Below are 16833 nucleotides of genomic sequence, written 5' to 3' on the forward strand. Positions count from 1 at the left end.
AACTGGAAAATCTTCAGTTCTTGAATCTTTTTAACTTTTCCTGCTTTAGTGTAGAAATGAGCTTATCATGGATGGGTTAGTGCAGCACATGGACACCACAGACAAGGATATAGAAAACTGTAAGTTTCAGTAAGCCAAGTCCACACAGAGAACTTTTCCAGCATGTCTGTTGTGTCATAGTTAATACATGTAATCCTAACTCTTGCAGAACACAATCCTTGCGGAAAACGCCTCCTAGAAGTGACTGGGTTTATTACCAGTAATGGAATGAATGAGTTACTGATCTGCTGTAACTACACTGGGAAGAGTTTGTGCTGAACAGAAGTCTAAGTATTCAGGGATAAGCAGGGAGATTCAAGTAAGAACAAATAACTATTTACTTCTCCTCAAAATCTGGAGGAATTACTAATTGCTAAGGAAATTACTAAGGGAGACTAACCAATTTCAACACAAAATATCTCTTTTTCTTCAATTATGCAATGTCCATAATTTATTTTCTTTCATCAGGCACTCTTGGGCAGCAGAGACTGGAAAATTGTTTTAGTTTGGCCAATGCCCTGCTTTGTGCCTATATAATGTTATGCATTAAGGTAAACCATGGAAGTATTTTATGTTCCAAAACACAAGACTGAAAATAACTTGGAGAGTTCTGAGAATGAGAGAGATGAGAAATGAGTAAGCAACATATACTTCCTTTATGTTTCCAAAGCAAACAGTAAATGCATCAAAGTAAGAACAGTAAAAAAACCCATAGTTTAGCAACAACAAAAGTACTGAGGACAAAAGTTCCAGAACTATACTGTGTAGAACAGCACAAAGAGAAACCACTTAATTTCCAGCAAGTTATGAGGACCAAATGCCAAGTACTACACAGTGTTAACATCTCAAATACTGACAGAATATAAAAATCTTATAAACATTTTCCTTTGCATTGAAATACCAGTGTAAATAGAAAAATATTTTCACCAGATCTACAAATGCCTGAACTGCGTCATACAGCAATGAGTCTCAATGAGGCAGGCTCTACCATGCCAGCTGTACAACTGCTGTAGCTCTTTCATTGGCACTACACCTGTCCATGACCAGAAGGGAAGGAATATTCTGTACATTATGGCATTGCATAAGAAACCTCTCACTGTGCAGTACTCTAAATCACTACAGGCTTGTAAGTTAAGTTTTTCATCAAATCTAGAAAATCTAGTGCTGAATTAAGCAATAATGACTTGAGGCCTAGGGCACTTCTTGGGGATTAGCCGATGGCCTGAGGCACAGCTGAAGGCCAGTAACCCCCAAACATTTGTTAATACACTAGGAAGTGTTCTGCATTTCTACTATTAATGTTATTCTGGAACATAATACAATGCTATAACTGGAAAAAGAAAAGCATACTCAATGAAGCTGAAATGTGCAAATATTCCTGAAATATATAGTACATGCCCAATCAACTTACCTAAATCAGAACATTTAAATTATTGAAGATCTGCAGGATATCAATTCGTGAGAATTCTTTTCCAACTACAATTTTGCACCAGGATTTAATCAGTTGAACCAAGTAGTAAAACCACCATAGAAATCACAGCAGAACACCACACTATAACCAAATGTCTGAATAACATTTGAGACAGCACAATCAAAACCATAATCATGTGTATTTATTTTTAACTAAGTTTGTGTGCCACTTTCTTTTGTTACTGGTCTCACAAGTATTACCTGAAACGTAAAGAAACTGAATACTCACCCCCCTTATGTCTTTGAAGATTTTTTTTTTCCTTCAGTGTCATCCAGTATTATCGTTGAGTAAGAAACTCAAGACCTCACTGAGAATTGACAGCTCACAACTCCCAGAGCTATGGTTCCAAGTTTGTTTTGTGCAGTCCATTACAGAACAGTTTCAGAAAAGTCAGTGACTGTATTTCTAGATGCTTCTGCAGTAGTTGTTACCTTTGGCCAACAGCCAGACTCTCACCCAGCCACTCCCCCCAGGCAGGACAGGGGGAGACAATGAGAATAGGATTGAGAAAACTCTTTGGCCAAACTAAAGACAGGGAGATCACTTACCAACTACTGTAGCGGGCAAAACAGTCTTCACTTGGGTAAATTAAGTAATTGCCAATTAAAATTTCATTAGTCATTTGGATAGTGGGAAAGAAAAAGACAAACCTTAAATGAGAACCTTCTCCCCTGCCTTTCCCAGGCCTAACTTCACTCCAGACTCCTCTACCCCCTTCAAGCAGCACAGGGGGGTGCAAGGCAGTGGTGGTTATGGTCACTAGATAGCGTTTTCTCTCTGATGCTCTTTCCATCTCACTTTTCCTCTGCTCCAGCATGGGGTCTTTGTGGGCCACAGTTCATTCAGCAACATCTACCTGCTCAGGTGCAGATGCTCCACAGGTTGCCATGGATTATCTGCTGCACCATGGATCACCTCCTTTTCCTCTTGACCTTGGTCTTACTGCTGTCTGTGTCTTTTTGTTCCCTCCTCCACCTTCCAGCCAGCATTTTCTCCCCTTTTTTAATCACAGAGGTGCCACCAGGCTACTGGCTCAGCTGTGCCTTGCGGCAGGTTCACTGGAACCAGCAGTGTCTGGCACAGGCAGCCCCTGGCCCCTTCTCACAAAAGCCACCGCTGCAGCCCCCTGCTACCAAAGCCTTGCACCCTGGCCTAAATATCTTCTTTCAGTATGAAGGTATTTACTAGAATTTAGCCACTAAAATTAGAAGTATTGTACTCTCAACTGCAGGAGAAACAGCCCAATACAAGACAAGCCACAAAAGTCACTCAAACTTTAGTTTGTTGTTAAATCCATGATCAGAAAGACATAACTGATTGCCAATAATTATAATGAAAAACCCAGTTTATGAAGCTTCACATACACAGAGCTGTGCAAGTACCATGAGTCCCATTAGAAGCAATCACAGCTTAAAGACTTTTGTTTTACTCTGCATCTCTTCTGTGGTTTAAATATAGCTCCAGAGAATCTATAGATTTAAATTAACAGGAGTATGGCAGTTCCTTTACTAAACTAACCTGATTTAGTCATACAATTTAAAGAGTAATTTAATTTTCAGAAAATACACATAGCTTTCTTTCACCAACACCTTAGCAATATCTTCACATTCTACTCACAGAAGTCTTCAACTTGACTATCACTTAAAAATTCAAATTCAACACGAGGAAGAAGGCAAAGAAATTATATTGGAACAACGTTTAAAAAAAAGGAAAAAATTGCAAATGACATTTGACAGAAAAATTACCTGATTATCATATCTAAGAGACTGTGTTCCAACCAAAAATCTTATTGCATCTGTTTCTGCTGTCTGAGGTGTTAAAGCTCGTGCCTATGGAAGAAGAAAACCATTAGAAAAGTCCAATTAATACAATCCATTAATTTCAGCAAAAATCTTGAAGTTTACATATCAATTATAATTTTAAGCATTACACTCTTACAATCTGCAGACTTTCCAGTTCTGTTTATTTCATTTAATACTTTTTTTGTATGCAGTTTCTCACATTTGTGATGTGTGTGTAACATACAGGTGCTAAGTACATCATCTGGCCTTCATTGTGACAGCAATAATATTCAATATTATAAAGAAATATATCAATAAAACTCCATAGGACAGTGGACAATTCTTAAATACATTAGCTACAAGATCCAATAAAGAGGCTGCTCTTGCAGGAGTTTTCACACCATTCAGACTGAAGATACCTGTATAAAAATTAATTCTTTTTCTCGCCATTAACCACCGCGTTTAGAAGAAAGTTAAAAAACAAATCCCTTCTTTTCTACTTCAGGCCACTAGGGATAAGAATTGTCTGAATAATCGGAGAAATAATTTGTTATTTACCCATCAAAATTTTGTCATAATCTTATTGTTTTGTTGTATTATTGTTATGAGAATGCTAGACTCTGCCTTGCTTCTTCAACTTGCACCACTTACAGCCTTGGAAGAAGCAAAACAAACCAGTTAAGGGCCATGGGAGACATTGAGAAAAAGTATAGCTTGAACTAAAACCACAATTGCTAGTTTGCACTAGTCATTAGTAGAGACTACCTTAGCAAACTTTCCGTGAGAGGTAAACTAACACTCAGAGGCACTTCTGGCAGCTCTAAGTAAACTGTGAGGAGTATCCACCAGTTCCCCATGCAAAAGATAACCTAATGTTATTGTTCAACATTAATTTTTTGTCAAAACAGAAAACAAGCCTTTGCAATTTATACCCTATTTAACATAAAATAGTTCAAATCTCTTCAGACACTACTGCCTGTATTACAAGCAAACGGTTTAGAGATTTTCCGTTAACTGCTGAATTGCCCTTCTTACTGCCATCCCATTTTGCAGGTAGCTAAGGATTACTTTCTGGATTCAGGAACATTTAACTTATAAATATAGTTCTGATTGAAACTTACTTTTCAATTAATATCAGAAAGAAGCCTAGAAGCTTGGAAGGGAATATTTGAAATGCATTATACCACAATACATACATTTAGAACAATTTCATTATAGAATAGCAATTTGAAGATATATGATTTTTCTTAAATAAGGCAAAGGAATCCAAGCCCTTGTCTGGTAGTAACAATAAAAACAAACTCATTTTTCAGAATAAGCTCTGAATTCCTACAGAGCAGACATTTCTTACCTTGCATCTGAAATGTGTGATTTAGGCAATGTATTACTTTGCTTAAGATTGACCATAAGAGTTTAAAAATGCAATGAGCTTAGTAAGTACAGGCTAGTAGCGTAACATTTATATAGAAAAAAGCACTACAGAACACAATTCAGTGAGTAGTTTGTGTTCAAAGTATACTCAAAAGCAGATCAGATCAGTATGAATCCGTGCCAATTTGTTTGTACTCCCTATTTATGCAGCACTTAACTACAACAAGCCTAGATAGCGTTTCTGATTGACAGAAACAAAACTTAAGTTCTCCAAGAAGACTGCAGAAAAGCTTTTATTTTGTCTTGAACAGGATTTACATTTGCAGATCTTCGGCACGAACTCCTTTTCTTTTCAGATCTACTTTCAATTATTTTGAAGAGAACACAAGAAATAAGCGAACAGCTATGTATCTCTTTCAATCAAGCAAGTGTCTGTTGTTTCTTCTTCTCTGACTTACAGAAAACTCCAAGATATTCACTAAAATAAAGAAATAAAGGGGGATTGACACCTTTTAAAACCTTTCAAGTAGGCCTTATCATGCTGCTTTCAAAAAAAAAAAAAAAAAATTATGTCAATACACGTTAACATTTTCATCATCAGCTTCTATCTCTTCTTTAAAATATTTTTCAATAATTTCCTGTTTGGCAGGGGGACAAAATATAAAATCAAAAGCCTGAGAAAAATATTTAAATACATTTCACAACAAGAAACACAAATTGTTTATCCTCTGTCACAAAAGACTACAATATCCATAGAATGCAAGGTTCAAACTCATCAAGCATTCATAAATCAGGAATATCTGATTCATAACAAATAATAGTACGACGGACTTTCAGTTGTCTCTGGCACAAATTTTGCTTACTTTGAGTTACTTTTATAGAAACAGAAATTATTTCAGCAGATGAAGATGCTGAATAACCGTTATGATAAACAACATAACTGAATTTGGAGCGCTGTGAATATCAAGAGTGCCTTAAGTTTGTCACCTTGTACTGTAACCTGTCAGAGCAGGTTGCAAACAATATCTTTCACAAAAGCATCCTGCTTCATGACTGCAGCTACTAGATAGAAAATAAATAAAAAGCTTATTATAATGAATAATCTAAACCAATAGGACTTACTATTTTTGTAAAAAGTCAGCACCCACAGAACACAGAAGTGCATATAGCCCCAAATAGAGTTTGCTACACAAGGTATTAAAGTATTATTTACTAAAAAAATTGCCATGATTCACAGAAAATACCTAGAACACATATCTATAAGATGCAGTAAGAAAACAAGTCATCCTTACACACACTGTCACAGCAAAGCCCCACATAACTGATGCTTCTAGACAAAGCAACAACATATGTAATCAGATCATTTCATTCTTAAAGGAGTCCTAAAGCTAGGAAAAAATTATTAGCAAGCAAAGATAAAACATCATGAACAGCAAAGCACCTTTTGGTTACACTGCTAAATTTCATATTCACCAACAGTTCTATGAGGAAATGTGCATTATTTAGTGATACTGGAGGAATTTTACCAGTGTGGTTAACTAACTGTAAACGTTGCAACTAACGTATCCATGACATTGTCGAGCTGTACAACACTGTATTATGTAGTTTAGTTACTAGTAGAACACTGTATTGTATAGTTTAGCTACTAATAAAATAAGAACTGGTCCAAAACAGAGACATAAGCCAAAAGTGCTGAAACAGGGACAGAGGAAGAGAAGGTCATGAAAAGGATGAGAAGAAGAGAAAGATGACAAAGGTGATGAAGAAAGGATGAAGATGCCCCAAACTACCACCAGAGGATCCCCAACCTGTTCGGCCACACATGTGTAGTAAGAGTTATTTATGATAAATAGTTCTTGGAACAGTAATGAATACACTTGTAGTTTTTGTAGTCATAAATATGTATAGATTGGCCATATAAACAGTGAACAAAGTTGGTATGCACGTTGGGCAGAACTTATCCCCTCTGCATCTGGCGCCAAAAACAAACTATGTCTGCTTTCTAACAGTCCAAACCAGGTATTAGGGAGTTTTGTCTCTGTTTTTTTGGTTCAAAAGTAGGTAGTTTTATAGAATGTGACAACAAAGCCTTAACTATAAATCCACTGTAAAAATAGCCATTTTTTATGCAATGCAAAGGGCATGCAAAACCCCAGAATATAACCATGACAAACAGCAGCATAAAGCAGAAGAAACAGCAATCACTGTGCCAGAATGCAGGGAAGACGTCATGTCCACGCCTACACCAAGCTCAGTGTGATGTTGGGCAAAAATCACCTTCAACCTTCCCCTGACAATTTAGACCACCTGCAGAATAATGAAACCTCTGAGAGAAATAAATAGAACAGAGCCTGCAGAGAGAAAGGCCCTTGACAATAGCAAGAGACAATCCAGCGGAACATGATGACAAACCTCAATAAGATAAAGAAGGTTGGTTTAAAGCAAGTGCATCATGGAACTGTGATGCACTGAATCTCTACCCTTTGTTCATAAGTTCTCCTGAAACTTTCCTTTATTGAATTCTTTTGAAATACCAGCGAAATGTACAAAATTACTTTTTTAGACTGTTGCCATTTAGGGCATTAATAGGCAAAGGAAAAAGGATCATTACTTCTTCAAAACATATTTTGTCTTGCTGATGCATTGTACTGCTTTGGCATCAGCAAATGGGAAAACATGCACTGACACAAACATCTGAATATTTGTACTACATTTAATATAATCAAAAGAATTTCAGCAACCCATACATCATTTAAAATTCATGCAATCAGTCTGTACTAACCAGCAGTAAACTTGCCATACAAAACGTAAAGGACACAGTATTCTGCTCATGGTCCCCAAATCTGACTTATTTGACCATCTGCTTCTGCCGAAACCCAGAAATAACATACTGCTACTTTGAGGGTGGTGTGGGGGCAGAAAGAAAGGGCTGGCTTTGCCAGTGCCTCATTCTAGAGAAAAAATAAAAGTTCCCTGTCCCCCCAGAGAAGCCCCTGTCTGCTAATGTCATGAATATTATTTTTGCCTTCTGGCATAATTTCAAGTAGGTATACTTTGATAATTACTTACGTAGGACAGCCTTGTTTCTCTCACCACAGTAGGAGACCCTATGTCACTGACTGTAGTAAGACGCAGTGGCTCTATCAGTGGAAAGGCTGGCAGCGCACATGCTCAGGTGACCTTCAGTGCTCTCAGACAGCTGTTTTCAAGTCTTGCACAGCACAAGAATTCCCACCACTCATGTGTTCAGTGCACTGACCCTATTTCAAAGGCTGACAAATTCCGTAAGCCCTCACAGCAACAGAAACAACCCTCACACAAAACCTTGTGTAGCACAATTATCCTTAAAGATCCCATTCATTTATCATGAATCATAATGGTAACAATCATCTTTAATAGTTCCTTCAAGTTCACATAACTGTATCTTCATACTGTCATGAGTCTGCACTGCACCTAACATTACCAAGATCCTGCTAATTGCATTTGAGGGTCCTAAAAGAAATAGTTTCCACCTGATCCACTTCATGCATTGTGAAAATCTTTGGGGGATTAGTTAGGAGAGTTTTGTCAATTACCTACTTTTGTTCCCCTAGGAAAACTTTAAACCAAACAGTATGTTAGATTCAAGTTCCCTAAGAAGTCCTCCCAACTACAACGCTGCCCTCAAGAAGGGTCCTGAAGAGAGTCAGACAGGAAAATAATTGAGAGAATAGACACTCTGCTTGGATTAAAATATATAGGATTGGCACTCATGAGGCAAGCAATCTTAGAAAAAAAAGAGGACAGAGACAAAAACTGGGAATTTCACTAAGACACTATCATGCAGCTTCTTGAACTGATTCGATTTTCAAAAGAAATCCTCCAAAGACGTAAAATCATCTAGGTATGCTGACCACACTATTTCTCATTCAAGCCAGGATGCTGTTGGCCTTCTTGGCCACCTGGGCACACTGCCGGCTCATGTTCAGCCGGCCATCAACCAGCACCCCCAGGTCCTTTCCCACCTGGCAGCTTTCCAGCCACTCTTCCCCAAGCCTGTAGCATTGCCTGGGGTTGCTGACTGCAGGACCCGACACTTCTCCTTGTTGAACCTCGTACAACTGGCCTCGGCTCATCAGTCCATCCTGTCCAGACCCCTCTGCAGAGCCTTCCTGCCATCAAGCAGATCAACACTCCCCCCCCAACTTAGTGCCCTCTGCAAACTTACTGAGGGGTGCACTTGATCCCCTCATCCAGATAAATTAAAATTTTAAAGAGCACTGGCCCCAATACTGACCCATGTGGAACACCACTTGTGACCAGACACCAGCTGGATGTTATTCCATTCACAACCACTCTTTGGGTGATCTGAAGCTGTAGATAGGAATTTTGATAAATTCTGTTTAAGCCATTCTCTCTTGTCCTACAGAAGACCACAAAAGCTCTCCTAGCGAAGAGAACACCACTGCCCAACAGGAGCCACATGCTCCACACCTGCTCTACTCCCATACTGGGAACTCAGCTAAGACAGAGGCAGCAGAGGTTTCCCTGGGTACTGTGCAAGTGACACACACCCTAAAAAGTCCCCTTTGTCTCCTCCTTCTAATAAATCTACGGCTGCTTTCTACTCCATCAAAGGTAGGACAACTGAGCTATTCTCAATACATACTAATATTACACGTATACACACATTGTATGAGACCTGTAACCAACTTATTTCAGTTGGTATACTGCACTGCTTTAAGATAAGAAGTCACATTTGACTCTAGGGAAATTAAGTTTCACCTTACTCTAACTAACAGGCAAGTCCTACAAGTCAATAGTCTCTGTTGAAATTCACAAGACCTGTTAACCACTAACTGACTATACAATATGGGCCAAGTATTTCTTATTCAAGAAGCATGACAGGGCCATAACACAGTACACAAACTCTGACAAAGCATTAGTGTACGTTTTTTTTAAGCCTGCTTCAGCCAGCCCCCGCCTCAGGGTGCAGCTGCAGTTGCCCTTGTGTAGTACAGCTCTGTGGTCAGCCAGCAGGCTTTCTGCTGTCCTTCCCTGCTGCTCATTAAGCTTCTCTCTTGCAAGTCTGTGTACTTTTGACATGTAACATCCAGCAGGAGTATCTGGCATAATGAAATTCATCTCAGTATTGTGGTATCCCCAAAACCCATTAAATGTGCCAAATACATGCTCCATAACTATCACTCTCTGGCACAAGTAACGTTCTTACTCCCACCCCCCATGACGCTGTCTAGCTTCTGCACACTTTTAAACAAGCAAGATGTAGGCTATCCCCACAAGAACCACAGCTGGCATTGCAACTGAGCCAAAATGTCTCTTCTGGAAAGCACCCCTTCACACAGCAAGTTTCCAGGGGTATAAGCATCATCCACTCATTGTTAAACTAAGACAAATATAGTATTTTGAGACATTCAGTAGTGCTTACAGACCTACTCAAAACATCACTGCTTAAATACTCAAAGAATAGGACGAGGAAAATCTTGAATCCCTGAAAATGAAAGCCTATTCAACACAGGGTAAACATACTGGGTACTCCAGGTTATATAGTAAACATAGGTCAACCTATGGACAAGAAGCACTTATCGACATCCCTAGGACCCTATTTAGCACATTCTCATAATTCAGGGTACTGGTAAAGTCTACCAAGGTTCATTTCAGAAGAACAACCTTTCAGTACTTAAGTGTTCTGCAGCTACTGCTGCTGCCCTGTATTCATCATCATGAGCTGCAGTCACATCACTCAGGCCTCACTTCAAGCAGCATCTCACATTTTTCACTCACCACTGACTCTAATTTTCTCTTTTTCACTTCAGTTGGATGATCAGAGCAACCATGGTGGCATATCAGGGTGTTTGTTTTTTTGGTTTTGGTGTTTTTTTTTTTAAAAAAAAAAGGTCACAGAAAGAATAACACCCTCTAAAATTCACAGAGATGTTACATATCTGTACAAAGTTCCTATAGCTCACAGACATGCTGAAGAGATAAAAACCCACTCCAGGAAACATTTTTGGGGTATTGCGGATGTTATAAACAGCACAAAAAAATATAATTGCCGCCGTCCAGTAAAACAGTGGGAACTAACCAAGTCAAAAGTTTAAGTAATCATGCAGAAAACTGAATTAATCCCTAGTTTTAATCTTGTTTTGCTTTAGCTTCACCTTCCACCATGAAAAAAAACCCAAAAACCACAACAAAACCCAAACTGCTTCTCACTGTTACTTGGTAAGTTTTTGAACAGTAGTTGCACATGCTAAGTAATTATACTGAGTTGTGTAAGGGCTCAGGATTTCCATTCTCATATGTCAAAACTGCAAGTGATGTGGTTTTCCTACATAAGAATTTCCTGTTCCATTAAGCCTTTTTTTGATGAAAGCTGGATTAAAAGAAGAGATATTTATATTTGTTCGTTATTCTAAGTTATTTTACTTATGCCAATATATCAAAACACATTTTGGGCATAAAAATTAACGGAAAACCTGCAGAAATAATTTCACATTAGTTGGTGGGCAGCAGCCTAGGAGAAAACAGCTTCATGTTATTATAAACCTGGCCACACTGGATCTGACAAAAGGCATATTTGCACTGCTACATTTTCTTTGGCAACGGCCAAAGACAGATCCTTATTGACTGCTGGAGGCACACGTAGCTTCTTAGCCTACAATCCCTCATGTAGCTTCTAGATGCCATGGTTTTGTGACATACAATTTTAATCTGTAACAAGACTACTAACATCCCTCCCTCTTTTTAAATATTTTATAATTGCAAATCTCAGTTTTCAATAGGCTTTCATAGAGCTGAAGTAAATATCAGAAACAATAAAACAAATAAAAACCCAAACATAAGAAACAACAACAAAATTCTTCAAACAGAGCTGAAAAATGAGTGTAAAGAGATGCTTTCAGTCACAGTGCTTCTGACACACTGGATGATGCAGTAATGATGCAGCTAGCTATTATTGTCTAGAAACACAGAAGAAACCAGGCTTACAAAGAATAATATTCTGTCTTACTAGACCTAGAGATGCAAGTTGGAAAAACCAAGCCACTTTTAAGTTAAAGTCTCTCGATCGCAGCCTTTTTCAGAAAGCATAGAAATGCAATTTATTTTAAAGCCACACTGGCAGTTAACAGAGATCAAAAATAGTACCTTCATTTCTAAATTCCTTTTCCAACTTAGCCATAAATCACCTTTTCTTTCCTCACCTTCTCCTTAAATGATCTGCATTAATTGAAATTTCCTTTTATTACAGCCGCTTTCTTAGTCCTTTTGCTTTACCCTCCCACCAGACAGCCCTGTTCCATACTTGGCAGAAGAGATAAGTAGGAGTTGTATGATTTGGGGCGATGGGGGGTACAGGTCCATGTAGGCCCCAGACAACACACTGGCTAGCCTTCCAAAATTTCAAGAACACTTATTATCTATGACCTACTAGAAAGAAGCCATGAATCTTATTAATTACAGGATAAATATTCTATTCTGCATAAGAGATTTAAGTGTAAGTTTAAGTTTTGTTAATTTTGAAGTGTGAGTTACAGCCGCCTCTAGCCAATCACGAAATGACAGCATATTATCAGACTTCGTAGGTTCAACATTTGGTACAGGTGACTATTACACACTAGCTCCTACACAAGAAGAAAACCAAATATTTGCTAAGGAGACCTATTGGTATATTCAAGAGTACACAAGTCAGTAATGAGGACACCCAAACCTGTTACAAAGAAGCTTCGTATTTTACTTTGTACAAGCATTTTTATAAATGTGCATGTGTACATATTTATTTTACTACACCTACTGAATGAACACATTGCTCTCTGAGCTGCAGAAGAAACACAGCGCCTCCTATTACTGCTATAATGGCAACAACGACAAGCCAGCTGTTGCCAAAGAGAACACGTAACTGCTGAGTAAAAACCTTGTTGGGGGAAAGAACCATGAATTAGGGTCCCTCTCACCCATCCAACTACCAAGCTCTTTATTGTCCCAGAACCTGTAGAAACTTTATTAAATGCGAGACCTGTGTTCTTGTATGAAGCTTAAGCTAAGTTAGACAGCCCCATTTCCTCATAGCCATAAACACAAATGTAACGGACAGATTTGTCCCATGCGACAAATGCACAGACATGGAACCCTCAGCAAGAGATCCCACAAACATCAAGTAGCTTTACAATGGGGTAAGCTCTACCAACTAAAATTTGCAATTCACTGAAAACAGTTTCATCTTCTTGCCCTACAAAAGCTGTTTTGGGGATGGATGGGTGGTGTGTGTTCCTAATTTTTGGAAAGAAAAAAACACCCTCTAGAATCTCTTGGAGACTACCGGTATTTTCCCATCACCCCAGAGCCAAAGGCTTCTGCAGAGGCGGGCCAGGGCCGGGGCCGGAGCAGGGGCTCTCTCCAACCAGGCTGCACACAACCATGAGGAAAACAGCCCCTGCCCCAGCCCCTGCCCCCACACCGACGCACCTGCCCTGGAAACTGCAAGTTTCAGCGCAGGGACCAACTCCCGCTCCCCGCTCAGCTACCTTTAAAATCCCCAACGCGACAGGCAAGTGCCAAGAACCACGAAAATCCAGCGGTGTCACCAGCACGGGCCCAGGGGGCGAGGGGACGCCCGTCTCCCCTGAGAGGGCTCCACAGCCCGCCCCAGCAGCCCCGCACCTCACCACACACCCAGCCTCGCAGCAACCGCCTTCCCGGAGATACGGCCGACAACCGCCAGCCCTCCGTGAGTCTCACCCCGCACCCACCTGGAACTCCAGCCCATAAATCACCGGCGCATCGTCCTCCATCGTGGTCTCGCAGCACGGCACACCCCGCTGCCCGCCGGCTTTCTGGCCCTCGGCGCTCCCCGTCGCTCGCCGCTTCCGGGAGGTGCCTTCGCGCACGCGCACTCCCGCCCGCCCGGCCCGCGGCGCAGGCGCGGTGGGGAGCGGCGCCCTGCGGGGTGGCGGAGCCGGGGTGTCGCCGCCGCGGCGCCGAGGTGAGGGCAGGGCAGGGGGGGCGGGAGCGGCCTGTGCGGCCCTTGAGCTGGCAGAGGGGCGCCCAGGCGTATGGGTATTGAGGCGGCCTTGGGACTCCGGCCCTGAGGGAGGGCGGCGGCGCCCCCTGGGGCGGTGCTGGCGGAGGCGGTTGGGGGAGGCCGCGCCCACCCCCGCCGCAGGGCCGGCCGGGCCGCGGGGCGGGCAGGGCTGGGGGGGCCCGCGGCGGCGCTGGAGGCAGGCCCGGACCGCGGGGCGGGCAGTGGCGGGACCCGCGGGGCCATGGGAGCAGCGCGGCCGGTCCGCACCCTGCGCCGCCGGGCGCATCTCCGGCGCGGCCAGCTGGTTCAGCTGCCTGCCCTAGTGACAGCCGTGAACTCCGCCCTTCCTTGTTTTAAATAGGGACCAAGTTAGTCGTTACGAGCAGAAAAGCTCGTTTTTTCTGTGTTCTGTTTTTTCTGTGTTTAGTGGGAGGCATTTACTTTTCAATCCAAATACATGTGCGACTTGCAAAAAGGGTAAAGAGTAAACCTCTTTCAGAATTAATTTATGTTGTGGGTAAACGTTAAATGAAAGATGTCAAATAGTTTTATCTTAGTTTATGTTACTAAATTTTAAAAGCAGGGATTTAAGTATTTGTTTGGCACTTGGGAGTTTCAGGGTGGCACCTGAACAATACCCAAGCAATAAAACTAATACTCGTTTTGTTGGGGATTTTTCCCTCTTCAGGTACCATGGCAAATAGTGAAAGTAATGCTAAGGATGTGAAGAGCGCCTCAGATGAAAATGACAGCAGAGACCTAGTTCAACAGAAAACTCAGGAAGAAATTCTCTTTCATGAGGAAACCATTGATCTTGGTGGAGATGAATTTGAGTCTGAAGGGAATGAAACTGTATCAGAAGACTCTAATAATTTTGTAGATAAACTTAATGAACAAATGATGGAGAGCGTCATTATTTCAGATTCTCCAAACAACAGTGAAGATGACACAGGTGAACTTGGTTGTCTCCAGGAGATCGTAGAACAAATGGAAGCTAAAGATAGTCAAAAAACACAAGCAGAAGTGGATAAAGAAGAATTTTTAAGTAATGAGAGTGAAACCGAGCATGAAGAAACGCCCAAAGACATTTCTGAGATTGGAACGGATGATCAGGCATCTTTAAAGGAAGAATCAATTCAGGAAGCAGTGAAGGAAGAACCAAAGTTGGGAGACAATGTTCCTGTTGAAACAAAACCAAGTAATATTGATGAAAACAAACCTGAGGACCAGATATCATCGCCTTATACTAGCAAACCATCTTCTGAGGTTGAGCCTATTCCCGTGTGTACCATCTTCAGCCAAGCAAACAATGTTAATACCCAGCCACAGTTGTTCCTACCAGATGGTTTTGAGCCTCAGATGGTAAAATCTCCCAGTTTTAGTAGTATAATTGAGACTCCAGTGAAGTCTAATCCACAGGTGGTTCAGCCAAGTCCTAGTCTAAGCAAGTTCTTTGGTGATACCGTTAGCACTAATACTTTAGCTTCTGATTTTTTTGATTCATTTACCACGTCCAGTTTTATTTCTGTTAGTAATCCCAATGCAAGCTCTTCAGTTCCAGAACAAATGTCATCCCTTTCTAATGGTGGAGACAGTTCTTGTTCTTCACCTAACCCTACTTTCTCTGTGCAAAATGGGAGACCTGAAGCAGGTCCTTCATCGTCCCTAGAAATAGCTCAATCTCCCAAGCCGTTCTCACAAATCCAGGCTGTCTTTGCTGGTAGTGACGATCCATTTGCCACAGCCTTAAATATGAGTGAACTAGACAGAAGAAACGATGCTTGGCTACCTAGTGAGGAAACTAGAAATGTTCTTGTATCAGTTGCCACGCAACAATACAGCACTGTGTTTATAGATAAAGAGAATCTCACCATGCCTGGATTAAAATTTGATAATATCCAGGTAAGAGTCTATTGTATCTTAGGGTATGCTTGTATTTTAGAAATGCTGTGAAAGAGCTGTCTGATAATCTGTATATCCTAGTGCTTCATATTGTTGCTGATGGTCACCTTGTGCATATTACTTCAGTCCTTACTAGAAAACTTAATGTCACTGCCTACACGTACGTGAAGGGGCTAAAATGGGTTCTGATCTATTCATAGTGAAATTTGTTGGGTATGATGAAAATAGTGCTAACAGTTTCCATAGAATCCAAAACTGTGGTTTTAAGTAGTTTGTTTCTGGTCCTCCTAGTTAGTAGATAATGCTCGTATTTGGAGTATATACAAATCAGTATGCTGTACTGCAAAGTTTGGTTGGGGAATTCGCTCTTGCAACAAAGTGGGAGATAATATTTTTCAGTGGTGTTCAGTGTTCTCAGTGATGTTAATACTGACCGAAATCGCATCATTTGTATTTTCCCTAAGCAGTAGAAAGGTATAACCTGTAAGAAAGATTGAGTGCTAGAGTAAGCCCCTGGGAAGGGATAACCCCACAATTAAAGGGAGAACTCTAGATGAGATCATGAAGGAAAAAACACGGTGGTGGAAAGTAATTTCTTTCTCTTTTGTTGGTTCCCAATTGGTGAGAAGGCATAAAGTGTTTTTTCACAATCTGAGAAATTTCACTTGGATCTGTTCAGTATTTCTCATGAAGCAATTTTATCCTGACTGCTCAGCCAAAGGCTAACTGTCTTAATGGAATATTTTTCTTGAAATAGGCTAATCCTACTCTTTCATATCTATGTCTCTGGATAATAGAATTGCTGTCTAGAGAGGTGGTGTTGAGGGTTTGGATACTTCAGTCCTTAGTTGTAGCATAACAAAGATTATCAGTCAGTAGTTAAATACAAGCAGAGGGCAGGCTGCAGTAACTTCTGAATTTGCAGGAACTATCAGAAAAGTTTCTGGAGGGAATGAGTTCTTAATTTGTAGCTGAACTATCTGACAAATCTTGGATTTCTGTCACAAACAAAAAGTTGTACCAGTTTTAGACATATGCTGTGCTGCTACTACTTCTTGGGTTAACTTTATCTTAAAATATTTATTTGTCATCACAGCCCAGTAATTAGCATGAAAAAAACCACTGTAGTAGGAAAATACTCCTTCCCACCTCCCTAAAAAAGTCCCTTAGACCCTGATGAGTAGTTCAAGAGTGTCTAGTATTTCTCTTCTGACAGCTAATGAGATGGACAGAAGGAATGATCCCTT

General features: G+C 40.7%; 2 protein-coding genes across 4 annotated transcripts in view; one reads left to right on the forward strand and one right to left on the reverse strand.

Annotated features, from left to right (window-relative positions):
- EIPR1 (EARP complex and GARP complex interacting protein 1) overlaps nucleotides 1–13541 on the reverse strand; it is an 89314-nt gene extending 75773 nt beyond the window's left edge. The window contains exons 1-2 of the mRNA XM_040598778.1: nucleotides 13413–13541; nucleotides 3256–3339 (exon numbers count right to left, since the gene is read on the reverse strand). Of these exons, the coding sequence (XP_040454712.1) occupies nucleotides 3256–3339; nucleotides 13413–13454 (126 nt within the window). The 5' untranslated portion in view covers nucleotides 13455–13541. The remainder of the gene's footprint in view (nucleotides 1–3255; nucleotides 3340–13412) is intronic.
- Nucleotides 13542–13560: 19 nt separating this feature from the next.
- Nucleotides 13561–16833, forward strand: part of TRAPPC12 (trafficking protein particle complex subunit 12) — a 61677-nt gene continuing 58404 nt past the window's right edge. The window contains exons 1-2 of one of the 3 annotated variants that reach the window (XM_040598775.1): nucleotides 13561–13645; nucleotides 14373–15586. In XM_040598775.1, the coding sequence (XP_040454709.1) occupies nucleotides 14378–15586 (1209 nt within the window). In that variant the 5' untranslated portion in view covers nucleotides 13561–13645; nucleotides 14373–14377. Of the gene's footprint in view, nucleotides 13646–14019; nucleotides 14162–14372; nucleotides 15587–16833 lie in introns of those variants that run through there. The other 2 variants (XM_040598777.1, XM_040598776.1) reach the window with 2 other exon arrangements.

Source organism: Falco naumanni, chromosome 6 (genome assembly GCF_017639655.2).
Source record: "Falco naumanni isolate bFalNau1 chromosome 6, bFalNau1.pat, whole genome shotgun sequence".
Lineage (NCBI taxonomy): Eukaryota > Metazoa > Chordata > Aves > Falconiformes > Falconidae > Falco > Falco naumanni.